The sequence below is a fragment of the Rhinolophus hipposideros genome, assembly GCF_964194185.1.
Source record: "Rhinolophus hipposideros genome assembly, chromosome: 25".
In the NCBI taxonomy this organism is placed as follows: domain Eukaryota; kingdom Metazoa; phylum Chordata; class Mammalia; order Chiroptera; family Rhinolophidae; genus Rhinolophus; species Rhinolophus hipposideros.
Genome location: NC_138071.1, coordinates 12,910,335 through 12,925,520, shown reverse-complemented (window position 1 = coordinate 12,925,520; position 15,186 = coordinate 12,910,335). Strand labels below are relative to the sequence as shown.

At 42.4% G+C, this 15,186-nt stretch overlaps 1 protein-coding gene across 1 annotated transcript in view; it reads right to left on the bottom strand.

Moving 5' to 3' along the window:
• The window catches only part of SND1 (staphylococcal nuclease and tudor domain containing 1), a 412,208-nt gene that overhangs the window by 141,915 nt on the left and 255,107 nt on the right, over positions 1–15,186 (bottom strand). The window contains exon 15 of the mRNA XM_081038319.1: positions 2,598–2,739. Coding sequence (XP_080894445.1) covers positions 2,598–2,739 — 142 coding nt within the window. The remainder of the gene's footprint in view (positions 1–2,597; positions 2,740–15,186) is intronic.

Here is a 15,186-nt window from a genome sequence, read left to right as displayed (position 1 = left end):
CCCTCAACACTCCTCAATATTTGTCCTTCAAAACACAGCTCAGATGTCAGCTCCTCAGGGAGGCATTCCCTGGTCCCCACCTAAATACCCAGTCACTCCCTCCTCTGTGCTGCTTCTGTGCCTTGTAAATAACTCTATCATCTCACCTAATGCCCAACACTGCAGTCTGTTTACGTGTCTGTCTCCCTAGAGCTTCCTGAGCCCTGGGACCCAGTCTCACTAGGATGATGCACAGTTCTCTGCTCTAGGGTCTCAAGGGGAAAAGCCAGTGAGCTTGTCAGTCAAGACGGGATGAGAACAGTGCCTTTTCACGATTTATTTCCATCAATGGAAAACTATGGCTCTATTGTGGAGACTGTGACCCACGTGTGCACATACTGCACAGCTCCGGCCATTCCATACAAGAGTTAAGGAAAGCTCTGGTTATGAATTCACTAAGTCTTTGTGAGGGGAAGGGGAAGGAAATATGTGTAGTGATGATCTACGTTAAGGCAGGCTTGTTCTGAACCCTTTTCTCATCTCATCAAATTCTTCCCCATAACCCTGGAGGCACGATACTCTCTCTCGTTAACCTATGTATAAACTGAGGCTTGAAGAAGGTAAATAATCTCCCTAAGTCACCTGCCTGTACAGAGTAGAGCCACGATTCAAACCTTTCTCTTACGACATTTCAGTGTCTTGTATCCTTGCCAGGTTTCTAAAGAAACCAGAAGACGCATCATATAACCGCATACAGTATGGCAGGAGAAAAATGTAAAAGCTTATATTTTTATCATGTGTTTGCTTCTGTAATCTATCTTTCAGAATGTAAGTTAACTCAGGCAATGCCTTTTGAATTGCTAAGCTCAGAATAATGCCAAGTATACAGAGGAAATGGCTGAGGCAGAGTTGAGTGCTCAGACTGCTTGTGTTTAGGCTTCTGCAGGAAAACTCCAGCCACGACTGGTCTAACGTGTCGAGCCGGCTTCATTCAGGCAGTTTTGAGTTTAGAAGCCAGAACTACAGTGTTTTCTCTCCCTTACAGATCTGTGGCCAAGTTTCCCGGAAAGAAGAATAATACTGTTTTCTTCCACACCTCTGGGATAAAGCTCCACGCTGCCAAACGGATGCCTTTGTTTTGTAGGTTTAGAGCAAAGGATGAAATGAATATACACCTCAAACTCTGTAACAACAAGAATTCACTACTAAGAAATTTCTCCGCTGTGGAAATGTTAAGAAAAGGGCACAAATGGCTGTCTGCAAGGACTCCCCCACACTGCTATGCTGCCCCTCCAAATACTAAAACTCACGTTGCAAAGATCCAAGCACCGCCTTCCACTGACGTGTGGATTCAACTGCGGCCCTTCTCTTCTGTAGCTGCCCCTGAGCTTCGTGTCAGGCTACCATCTGTCCCTTCAGAAAGGCTGAAGAGCTGTGTATGGTCATTCACGTCTTACGTGTGTGCAAGAGCCTCAACCAGAGGTGACGGCCCAGCAGCAGCAGTGAGCTGCACAGTCACGTGTTCAATGAGTGATTTACCTCACATAACAACCCATTTAGTTGGGGCCTGAGGGAGACCCTCATCAAAAGAACAGACTCTCAATGCCTTCTAGGAGAAGGAGGCAGAGGCAATCTGGCAGGGGACAACACACATGGCTCCCGTTTCTCCTCCCCCACGGCAAATTCTATTCCAGAATGCAAGACACAAGTGCTGAGGCAACAGGACGGCCTCAGAAGAGGCCGTGTGCACTGGGAGGGCATAGCGAATATGTCCTGTGTGAGTGAGTGAAGATTTGTGCGTACAGGGGTGGGTGTTGGAGTAAAATGACACTTTCTCTCCAAGACTACCATTTCTGCGAAGTCCTGACTGGAAATAAATAACTACCATTTGGCAGTGGGGAAGAAATGAAGCAATTTGCTCCTCGAATGCATAAACATAAACTGCTCGAAGAGCAGTTCCTACATAGTCTTGCTGGCTTGGGAAATCTTAAGCTGTTAGAAAGGACAGGGTAAGAGAGATGTACATTCCGTCAGCAAAGAAAGGAAGACTTGCCCTAGCATGCCAACCTTAGTGCAATGGAGAAACACCAAAGATGCCGAAGGCTGGGAAGGTAGTAATGTCATGTCTGGGGTTCCATAAAGGATTTGGATCCTAATGACATTTGAAAAGAATAAAAAAAAAAAAGACAATCGGCACCACCTGGGAACTAGCAGGGCAAAGTGGTTCAGCCCTGCCCGTGACCCATCCAGCGGGGGGGAGGGGTCTGTCCCCAACAGGAGGTGCCAACTGTGAGAATTCATTCCATTGTTAATATTTTTCTGTCTGGAATTCCCTTCCGTCAGGCTGTGCGAAGATGCGTGCTACCTTTTAAGCAACTCTACTCCTACGTCCTGGGATGGGAAGCAGATGGGAGTTGGAAGAGGGACCAGTGTTGGGTCTGTAGTGACACAGGGATCAGATCTAGAAATTTCGTGTTCGAATCTCAATTAGAGAGGAAAGCACCGAGATGGGTTCCAGGTCCTACCTAAAACACAGAGGAAAGGGTGTGTGGCCTCTAGGGATGACTTCTGATATCCGAGAAGAATTTTCAGAGTAACATATAACACGGAAGACTTACCTGCGAGCAAGAAGGTGATAAGGCAGGTTTCCTTTGGCAAGTAGAGCTTGAGACGAGAACCGCTGAAGACGTACTCCACCACAGCTTCAGAACGACCTGCCCGCTGGAGAAAGGGCAGGAACTGCTTTGCTTTCTGGGTATCCTAGTGGAGGAAAGAAGAGAATCCTTAGAAAAGTAACAGGATCCAGGCAAATGTTCCTTTCTCTCTGTTTAGGACAGTTTAGCAGACCATAGGAAGCTAGGCAAGTAACCCAATAATATTAGACATTTCTAAAATCATGACATAGACAAGATATCCATGTGACTTGCACAGAAGACATATCATTTCTCAAAAGTTTTCCAGAACATTCTCATTGGCTCTCTGCCTCCCTCTGTTCAGTTACTAAGCAATCAGTGGGTATACAAGTTAAGAAGGTATTTTGAAATGAGAATGTCATTCCTCTGGGGACAGGAAAAAGAGCTCTCCTCTTCTTTCTATGTGAAATTGAGAGAAGACTAATACTAACCTTCTGTGCAGGTCAATTACCCTTTTAAAAAACCGTGACTCCCAAGCTGTGTGGCACAGCTCCTAAAACTGTTCCCCAGGAAGCCCAAAGCAGCTCATCTTCCATCTTCAGCAGGTTACGTATGCCGCTTCTCAATGACGAGAAGAACGCAGCTCACTTTGGGCACTGGTACAGCGAGCCCTGCTCTATAAGCTTTTCAGGGATGAGCTGGGACCTGGGCACGCTGCTCCTGTTCCCAGTCTGAGAAACCAGGAACAGCAGGATGTGCTCCATGGGGGCCAATCCCACATCACATCAGCATGAATAATTACAGAAATAATAAAAATGTATGAAACCACATAGCACTTTTTAAACTTTTGTCACGCATCCACACAAAGTACACGCATTCTACCCTCGAGAACATCAGACTATGGACATTTCGAACCTGAGAGCTCTAAGCCACACAGGAACTACGAGCCTTCCCATCCTTTCAATCTCTCAAGCTGCTTAAACAGATGACAAAGTGAGCAAGCATCAAAGTATCACACTGCCGTGTTTGGGGCATAGTCAGTGAACGTCAGAATCGCCGAGGTTTTCAGCCCCGTCAGCAGACCTGTAAACTCCCACGGAGGACCTCTGCACACCTTCCTGATGCCCGTGACACCAGCACTCCGCCAGGCTCGTCCTTGAGACTCTGCTCCTAGCCTATTGTACACACCTATTGTATATAAACTAATGCACAGTAGATAACGAAAATGTAGCAAGCCCTGAGTATTTGCGAGTTTTCACAGCAGCCAAAGGGGTACGCTGGGATAAAATCAATATTTATAGTAATGAGATTCATCCTTCCCTTCAAACCGATTCTCAGAAGAAAGAGCGACAGTTGTCCATTCTCTGATTGCACATTGGTAAAAGCTAAGGGCACAATGAGCTTCCGTCCAATGATCACTTAACAACACATATTCCACTACACATACACAGTGGGAAAAGGCCTTTCTGGTGGCTGGCTGAAGTCCAGAACAGTCAAGCAAGACAAATGCTCCATGGGAAAGAAAGCGCTACCTGATTAAAATCCTTTTGCCATACTAGTCTAAATCTGGGACGTTATTCATGAGCTGAGCCAGTAAGTCAACAACAATTATCCAATTGATCATTGCAAATCATGAGGCAACTTAATGTCTCTGAACAGAAGGCCTTTTCCCCTAAGACTGCAGTAATCTATACTTTTCACAAACAGAGTTTTGCTCATCACTGTCTTTTAGACGTATTCATCTGGGAGAAAAGATGCTTATGGGAATAACGACAGCATACACACACAGGTACGCTGTTAATGTTAGTAACAAAAAGGAAGTTGTAGCAGACTTGTCCTACTTTGCTAAACAATCACCTACTTTATCAAGAGAGATACAGTTGCGCTTTGACCAACATGGCTTTGAACTGCAAGAGTCCACTTACATCTGGATTTTTCTCTATAAATAAGTACAGTATTAAAAAATGTATTTTCTCTCCCTTATGATTATTTTAATAACATTTTTTCTTTAGCCTACTTTACTGTAAGAATACAGTATGTAATACATATATAAATATGTGTTAATCGACTGTTTATATTGTCAGTAAGTACTTTAGTCAACAGTAGGCTATTAGGGAGTCAAGTGTTATACATGGATTTTTGACTGCACAGGGGGTCAGCACCCAAGCACTGCGTAGTTCAAGGGTCAACTGTACTTACTCAGACTGACCAAGGAGAAGCAAATGTAATAATAATTTAAAAGCCATGTAATTATAACACACACACACACACACACACACACACTCTCTCACATCAATTGATGTCCCTGACTCCTCCTAAGTCTCCACCTACAACTTAACAGTCCTACTCCAGAAATAACATCTGGGAAGACAGCAAGGAGAATGGGACATGCCATTGACGATGACAAAGATTAGAAGTGAAAGCCAACTATGACAACGGAAGGCATGACAGCAAATTTTCAAGGCCTACCAGAAGTGGCCAGTTTTATTTCCAGAGGCAAAATGGTGAGATAGCACATGAGCGCCCTCTCCTTGAAGGGAGTGTTCCAAAGCTTGAAGAAGATGGTATCTCTACAGACCATCCGTTAGGGGAAGAGACGGAAATTGCATCCAAGTTGATAGGGTTTGGGGAATAAAAAATTTTTATGAAGTCCATCAAATTGAATGTAATCACCAAAAGATGTCAGCTCTTTCAAATCTCAGCCATAGGCAGACAACGGTGTCTGTCTTTCCGTGTCATCTCAAGTGCTTGCTTGACATGTTCCAAAAATTCTTGAAACCTTTAATATCTGTTTCAGTGGCTCACGTGAAAAGACCCGTAAGGCCAACTGGGCAATTCCTTCAGGTGAAGTAGCCTGGCAGCATTCCCTGCCTATTTAGCTACGGAAATGATTCATGTTAGGAGATTTGGTTGCATTGAAACGACTTGCCTTCCAAGGAGCTGCTGCAAGTACAGCAATGTGCTCCGTTCTCTTATCCTCATTCCTGTGGTGACAGCAAGAGGTAAGTAAGAGAAAACCTGAGAAACAGTATGACAGGGACCAGGTGAGGCCCTACTGAGGAGTTGAGATGCCAGGTGGATCTTAAGGACGGTAAAGTTGTAAAGTTCCCACGATGTCACTCACATGACATTTTAAACTCTCCGCCAGTAATTCTGAAGAAGGACCTACAGGAGACGCAGTGCAATGATGGATTTCTTTGTAACTTTAGAGCTCCAAAATGTATTTTTAAAAATAAAAGTAAAGGCCTCGGATTTAAAGAGATAATATTATGACAACTTTCATTTCAGGGTAAGACTATTAAATATCAAACATTCCGGCTTCTAAGTCTAGTTGCAGAGACTGTCAGCCTCGGGTTTCCTGTGCTGTGGCTTATTTACAGGTGGCGTGGGAATCTACCTGCCATAGTTAAGTTACTACATTGGCTCAAGGCTTTGAGAATCCGAGTAGATAAATTAGTCATAGTTTTGTTTTTTATTCCAATACTTCCCTCCACTGGTGTAAATAATTAAGAAGCAACTGTACTTCTGAGCAGATAAGTCTTTTTTGTTGCACTGGTAGTTTTCACATTACCTGTGCTCCAAAACAAACCATACGGAAGTGTTTTCCTGTACTACTCGAAAAGCTAATTTAAGGATACATTAGCTACATTTAACCTGCTATTGTGGATGGCATCTCTTTAAGGAATGTTTCTGCCTCCTCAATGCACCTTGAAATTGAGAAAGTAATGATCCAACAAATGTGCCTGGGGTGACTTCATTTGAAAGCATGTTAATATCTACACCTCAAACTTATAGGAGCGGGGGTTTTGAATGACTGACGACTGGCAGGATGGTCCTTCGACCATCGAGAGAGGAGAGGGTTATAAAGACACTTTACGCGTTCCTACTCTGCCCTCCCAGCTGGCTTGTCAGGTCACACCTCTTCCAAATGTGGGTACCTGTATCAACACCTGTAAGAGATGCCCCTTCAGTAGTCAGACTGCAACTTATCTCTACAAAGTATCTTGCTTTGTAAACAAATACATGTTTACAATTATTTAGTACCCTGAATGACCAAATTTGGGAGAGTGGGAAAGGTGGGGCTGGAGGGCGCTCAGGGGAAGCAGAATGCTCATAGGGTAGGCACAGGACACAGAGCCAAAGCACCCACAGACAACAAGGTCACTGCCTTGCAGAAGAGCAGAACCTATGTAAATCAACGTTTTGTGAATTGTGGGAGCAGAGTTTTAGGCTGTTAGTTTGCACACGGTGTTAGCGAAGTGATTTCCATGATTTTTTTCCCACTGAAAATACCCACTGTAGTCGGCGGGAACACAGTCAAGACTGGTGAGAAAGGAACGTCACCACACACACAAAACACTGGGAAATGGGAATCAAAGTAAACCTATTAGTTAACAATTAACCACTCAGGATTATCATGTGCAAGTCTCAAATGGGAACTGTTAATAATGAAGCTCACTAATTAGTTCCCATCATCACAATCACTCTTTGATTAACATCATAGGAAAAAGAACTAAAAACAAATACATGTAGAGCTTATTATGGCACCATGGGAGTACGGCAACACACTTGAGAAATGGAACTGCAAAGAGGTTCACCAAACCCGACGAAGCTTCCTGGACATACAGCCATGCCCTGAACTGCCACATCCAGCACACCAGGATGGTTTCTCCCCTTCGGGAGCTGACTATCCTGTCTCTCCAGGGCTGGCCTGAGGCTAAAGGACTCCAGAGCACAGTGCCGCGTAGGTCCTACAAATCTTAATACAGAAGGAGCAAAATGTGTGTGCACAAGAGTACAGACACAGAAAACAAAGAACGTGGCGATCAGAACTGATAGCTAAGAATGCTGAAGCAAACACACTCTCATTTTAGGGTGCATTGTGATAACTCATCGCTGTAGTCTTCTATCTTTGCTGGGCTCTCCAGACCAGGAGAATTATTTCTGCCACTATGCGGAAGACAAATCAGAAGTACACCCTCCACCGAACGGCACAGCTGTCATCCACCACGCCACACTCTTCTTCCTTTCCAAAGCACAGGCACTGCGGCCGGGGATGTTTTAATTCACAAAACGAGGTTATGATTCTCTCTGAGGAATCAGCTGTACAGCCTGATAATCTCTTGATATAAATGGGACCCTGGGGGAGACACTTGGGAATCCTCTCCAGCTCCAACAAAAATAAACAAAGCAATAAACCATTTGAAACCAATCTTGCCTGGCTGGTTATCAATGTTTCATGGCGAGGTGTGTGTGAGGGGGGCATAAACTTCAGTGATACGCGAGTTTAACAGGAATGAGTGAACACATGAGAGAACCCTGAAGAAAAATACCCTGACTGAAAAACAAATAAAATCGTAAGGAAACGAAGAAACAAACAAAGCTGCTGAAGCTAGGCCATCAACAATCTTTCATTAAGTGCTGTCTCTAGTTGACAATTTCTCGTGTTGTTTACTTCATTGGTACAGCAGCTCGCTTAGGCCTCCAACATGTCCGAGCGAAGGAGAAACCGTGTCTTAGGCTCTGGGCTCCATTCCTGAGAGTGAGTCAGGAGGATAGTTGTAGGAGCGCTGAGTGAGAAGAAAGCCCTGATTCTCGGGAGGCTGGCACCCTCAACACAGAACAGAACCTTCCATTTTCTCTCCTAACTCCACTCCTTGATCAATTATCAAGGCAGGATGCTTGGCTAAGCAAAGTTTCCAAACTTGCACGATAAGGACAGACCGAGGGCAGAAGGAGTTGGCACGGTCTGCTTCCCAAATGGGAAGGAAGCAGGAAGCTGCAGAGCATGTCAGGACGAGTGCAGGCAGCCTCATGTCCCAAATGCAGAGGGAAACCTTTCTCTGCAGTCAGACTCAAAGAGAACGTCAATCTGCCAGCACTTTAAGAATACGCTTGCGCTCAGGAGCCCTGCAAAGGACAGGCGTCTATAAATATTTTCATTTGGCTGCTCTTGCTCACCATCTAGTTCCTTTTCACAAGGTACAACACTGAGAAAAGGGAGCAGGACGTGGTGAATGCTAAGAAAAGAGACAACCCTGTGTTTAGGATGAAAATAGGCAAAAAGCAGCCTTCTGACTGACGACCATGGCAATCCAACTGAAAGACAGATTAGGGACCCCAAGAATACGGCCTAGAATTCATCATACTCACCCCAAACTGGATATAACCTACCTCTCCCTCAGCCGGGTGATGGATAAGCAGAGCGTGCACATCGCACAATGGAATGCTGTTGTGCACGCGGTGAAAAGGACGTACGCAACGACAGGGACGCGTCTCAAGTGCACGATTCCACTGATATGACACCCTGGTAAGGGTTAAACTGCCCGGACAGAAAACAGACCCGTGGTTGCCAGGCACTAACGGAAGGGCTGGGGGTGGGCTCCACGGGACGGAGGCATTTGGGGGGAAGAGCCCACAGTTGTATGATGTTAACCGTGGTGACAGTTTCATGGGTTCACGGCTCTCAGAGTGCCCGGGTTTATCAAAACTCACAAAATTGCATATTAAAAACGATACAGTTTAGTGTATAAATTATGCCTATATTTAAAAGATAAACAAAAAATTTTAGACTGGATAAGTAGAATATGCACTATTTTAACTTTTAACTTAGGAACACTTTTTCCCTAATTGACTAATTTGTAAATGGCTCAGAGAGAATAACAAGTTCAAAACTAAGCACTCAGTAAATCATGCTTTAGATAAACTACTTTAATCTCATTAGCTGGTCAATACATTGAAGTATTTTAAAAATTCAAGCAGAAAATGGTTTAGATGAGAAATCACAGAGTTAGAAGAGCATAGAAAAAAATTTTTTTTATCCTGTTTCCAAAAGTAAGAAAGTATCAATTCTTAGAGGACCGCTAAAGGAAAGCAAGATGCCGTCCTCAACTGGCTACCCAGAGGAAAGCACTGTTCAAAGAAGAAAAAATGCTACTGAGGACATATGTCTATTGACGTTGCTTGTCTATGAAATAAAATCATGTGATATGGCTGAATGTGAATAATATCCAACTCTTAATCAAATGAAAATTCTACACAGGCTCAGAGATTATTCTTTTATTGAATAACTTTCAGTGCCCCAAATTTAACCAGCTGAAATTATGCTGTGCGAACCATTCAATTTAACCTTTAGAAATGAAGTCACTGCACTTTAATGGGAAAATGGGCATTTTATTATCAACAGGAAATACAATGCCCTTGGCTTATTCGACAAGACTCTTCTGTGCTGTAAGTTTCGCATGGAAAGCACAGAGATGGTATGTGTATGCCTCATATAAAAGGGTAGAAGTAGGTACCTAGTTACAAGAAAGTATCAATATCCAAGCTGGCTCTCTTCTTATAGTCAATCTTTTCTCTAACTCGTTTCAGGTGTGCAGTCCACCTATGCAGTGCTCAGGGAGTCCTTCCTCAGGTCTGCCTATCCACAGAACGACCGGAAAGTTAGGGCTCGGAATTCGGGGGGGGGGCAGAAAAATTTCCACAAATAAACCCTACCTCTTCCCACCCCCTACTTCACCCCGAAAGGTCCCTTTTCCCATTTCTCCACTCTCTAAGTTTCCAACACATTATTACAATTTTTCCTTCAATTGATACTGAATCTTTATAAAATTGTGGCTTTGTAGATCGTAGCCCTTCCGGGAGCGCCCACCGTCCTGCTGAGGTGGCGCCTGAGGCCTGCTGCACAATCCTTTCACCAAGACCCTGAAGTTCCCTGCACATCCTGTTCTGGATTGTACTTCTAGGTCCATGCCTTCCGCTTTCTGGGTTTACTCCCCTTTCCTTTTTCAAAAAATCACCCCATCCCTATTTCATGGAGAAAATGTTTTATCTCTCTGAGGTCAGGTAAATAAATACTTGAATGGCTTTTGTAGTTTTCTTCAGCAGAAAGACTATCCTATGAGTACTCTGAATACAACAGATAAATTCCTTTCATTACCCAGCAGCATAGTTATATCCTATGTTTTTGGATACCACTGGCTACTTTAGTTATTATATGAAGAAAACTTATTTTGTTATGAAACTAAATTGTAACTACTCAAAAACACAGACAAAGGAGACAGTGGTTCAGCGTTACCAATTTGTAAGAGAACAGATATATAGAGGAGCTGAATGTACGGAAGGCATGCCTTCCAATTATTTTCATGGTACATATTTCTCTAAAAACAGGTGATTTATCCAAATTGTAGACATCTAATTTACAGCAAAGAAATCATTAATTTGATAAGAAAATATAGGGGGCATTTCTATTTTAAACTGGTAAACACAACCAATGATGGCAGACACAGACCATTTAAAAACTATGCTGTTACTTTTCTAAGAATCAAATGATAAATCCTTACAGGAACGTTAGTCAGGTACCACATGATGACGTTTTGGTCAACGCCAAGCAGCATGGATGACAGTGCTTCCCATAAGATTACAATGGACCTGACCAATTCCTGTTGCCTGGTGACATTGTGGCCGTCTCAACATTCCTCCCGGGTCTGTGGTGATGCTGATGTAAACACACCCACGGGGTCGCGAGTCGTGTAAAAGTACAGCACGTACACTTAGGTACAGCACGCACTGCTTGATAACGATAACGAACGACTCCTCACTGGCGTGTGTATCTACTACACCATGCTTTTTCGCATCACGTTAGAGCGCTCTCTTTCTACTTATCATAAAGAGAGTTTGCCGTAAAACAGTGTGTTGTACGATGCCAGCAGTGGCCTCAGACAACTCGTGCTTACCGTTTTCCTGATGGCATCATTTTCTCTTGCGCTGATTTCATCTCATGTTTTATAAATCCAGTGTAGCCTAAGCGCACAGTGATGGTAAGTCTACAGTTGTGCACAGTCCTGGCCTAAGCCTTCACATTCACTCATTACTCACAGACGCACTCAGAGCAACTTCTAAGCCTTCAGGCTCCCTTCACGGTAAGCGTCCTATATAGGGGTACCACTTTTTATCTTTCGTATCGTATTTTTCTGTATGTTTAGATATACAACCACTTACCCTGTTACCATCGCGTACGATATTCAGTACAGTACCATGCTGTCCAGGTTTGTGGCCTGGGAGAAACAGGCTAGAACACATAGCCCAGGTGTGCAGTAGGCTGCACCATCCAGGATTGTGTAAGTGCCTCTGTGCGGCTCGCACAACAAAGTGGCCTAATGACACATCTCTCAGCATGCCGCCCCGTTGCGAAGCAGTGCGTGACTGTACCACAACAGACATCTCGAACATTTCTGGGAAAAGGATACAAGACTGGTCTAAAAACATAGCTTCCACATAGTGGGTGACAGTAAGAACATAGAATAAAGCACATAAAGAGGAGTCTACTGGTCTGGATATCAATCATAAGGCTACGTTTAAAAAACAACTAAAAGTTTGAAAAACTATTTTTTCTTTACAAGTTTTAGATCGAATTTTATCACTTCCAAAATCTCTATAGGCAAGAAGTAAGAATTTCTTACAGAAGTAGAAAATGGCTTGGGAGATAATTAAAATAATATGTGCAGAGTAAAGAATTTCAAAGACAGTCTGATGAAGCACAAGTTTCATTTCATGGGTAAATCAAGAACTCAAGGGCAAGGAAATTAATGTCATGCTAACCTCTGTCCCACCTGAGACAAGAACACAACTTCAGAAAATGAGGAAAGAAAAAATATCAGCAAGCAACCTATGACATAAAATAAAAAATCCAAATAATTATAAAAGGTTAGGTGACTAAAATAATTTCAACACCCCCTAAAAGTACTATGAACATTCATTTTTGCCTGCAGTCATACCAATTTAGGTCCAATAAATCCTAGATAAAAGTTTCATTATGTCTAATTGGTCTTTTTAAAGCCCTACATTTTTAAAGAGTTAATAAAAATAGATTATAAAATTTGGAAGAGAATGTTCTAGTTTTTGAGAAATGAAGAAAAATGATAACCATTAAAGTAAAATTTTATTATTAACGAAGACAGAAGGTGATCAGCGTTTTGAAGAACAACAAATACATCAAACTAAAAACCTAACATTTTATTCAGTAAAGATTTATAGAATGATGATGTTAAAAAAACAAACAAACTGTGTTATCCTTTGGCATATATACCTTATGGAATTGTTCTAAGAAAATAATTACAGACTATGAATTACCTAAAGGAATCAATGTTGTTTATGGAAGGAAAAAACAATCCAAATAACCTGACTATCCAACAATAGCAAGCTGATTAAAACTGTGTAGTTAGGAATAAAACAGAGAAAGTTCCTATCATGAAAAAAGTTTGTACCACTTAAAAAAAGGGGGGGGGGTGGAGAAAAATGAAAAACAAAATAAAAGAAAACCCACATTTTGGTGAGTAGACGTGTTTTTATTGAAAAATTTCAGATGGTTTTATTTTCTTCTTTTGGCTTATTTATATTTGATGCATTTAAAAATAAAACGTTTCACAGAAAATTTGTGGTAAAAAAAAAGTGTAAGTTTTTGTTTTTCACAAGAAAATTGATGAACATTTAGTGCTGATTCAGCTTTGCACAGATAAACTTACAAATTATTCATGTCGGATAACTGTCTATAGTTTTCTAGAGTCAAATTCAACATTCTTTAGAGTAAATTAGTTCTTTATAATTGTTCTGTATATTTCGAGACAGATAAGTATTATGGACACTAGTAAAGTCTGTAAACTGATTTGGAAAACATCCCCACCTGAAACTGGATGTGAAATTTGCTCCATGATTCCTTCAAAAACAGCATCTAAGCACAGTGCTTTATGGCACTGATGACATCAAATGCAGTAGCCCTTTTCCTAAGGAATGAAAGTTTAACTTAGATAATTACAGTTCAGAGCTAAAAAGAGTGTGGACAATAGGTAGGAAGCAAAACTCACACGTTAGCAAGATGTAAGAAGAAGAAAAATGTGTTCCTAGTAAAGCAAGCAGCATGATGTAAAGAGCCCCATGTTTGGGCTCAGAAATTGATTTAATAGAAAGTACCCAGAATTCCATGCACATGTGAATGATAGGTTTCCACCATATGATACCATGCTGATGTTAGGCTTGCACCATAATCCTCATCAAGGACTGCAAAGCGTGAACATTTCAATCATTTGTTGCCCTATTTCCACTGGCCTCACATTACAGCAATACTGGCCTTGCCTTTGAATCCAAGCACCGTTCCACCTTAGGCCCTTCCGGTACATAGTGTTATCTCTCATCCCTGAACAAGGCTTCAACTACCTCCTTTTTTAGTCCTCATTTTAAAATCACTTAAAAGACTTTCTCTGACCATGTGGAATAAGCTACGGCCGTGCGTATATACTCTCACAGGACTCTGTCCTGCCATCACAATGGTTATTATATACTGAATTATGTACGCCCTAAGGACTACATTATGTCTCGTTTTAATGTTATATCCTCAACACCCAGCACTGTGTCTGGCATATAATAAGCTCTCGATACTTATTGTTTGATCACTCATCCACCGACTCAACATGAAAAATGCATTTCAAAAACAAGCCAGATAGCGTATGTTAAATATCAAGTGAGAGAACAGAGGCGGTAGGTAAAAGAGCTCAGCAGATGGAGGAGTATGATTTGGGACTTGAATAAAGAGTTTGGAATACAAAAACGACTGATGATGATGATGGCAGTTGTCCCTTCTAGCGGACTTCCTATGTGCTTGGCAGATTGCTGGCGATTTAATACTCATCACCATCATGTGAACCACTGCTCTCTGTTGGGCTCTTATTATGTCAACTGTTCCACATACTTGGCATGTATTAACGCATTCGATCACACCACAAACCTAACGAGGTAAGTGCCATTATCATTCATTTTTCAGAAGGGAAGACTGTGGCACAGAGAGGATAAAGAACTTCCTCAAGGAGACAGAGTAATAAGCAATGGAGCAAGAACTTGAACTTGGGCGATCTGATGTCGCAGCCCATGCTACTAACCGTGACTCCACACTGCTACGACAAGTGTATTGTAGAAAAGAGGCACCCTTCCTGCAGCATGCTTCTACTAGCCTGTCCACTTTAGTTACCACCAGCACAGTTAACCCAGGGTCACATTTTTTCCAAATAGTATCATACTGCTTTAGGTCATCGCCTGGCAAATCACATCTAAACTAGGCTCTAAAGAGATACGAAAAAGATGCCCCTTTCTTAGTTTAGGATCTAGTAAGGATCACCAGTGCACACATGTCAACTTGAGAACAGTTACCAATCAATAATAAATCAATAAGTGTAACATCATGGTAATAAGTGATCATGTAAACGCTGAAGAAAGGCCTCATCGCAGGCAGTGAGGATAAAAAGGGCGAACTGCCTGGGAGAAGGGAAACGACCTGGAAGAGTCGGCCATCCAAGAAGAAGAAACGCTCCTCCAAATAGCTACTTAATAATGTAGTCATGGGAACCGAGAGCTTGAAATCGTGGAGTAGACTGAACACGATGCAGAAGAAAATCAACAGCCTTTAGTGGATGAAACATCTGGGCAAGTCGCAGTAATGGACTATCCACAGAACTTAAGTCTTCCCCCAGATTCAAAGCTTGGGAATAGCTTATAGTCTCAGACACCTCCCAAATCTGATACTGTG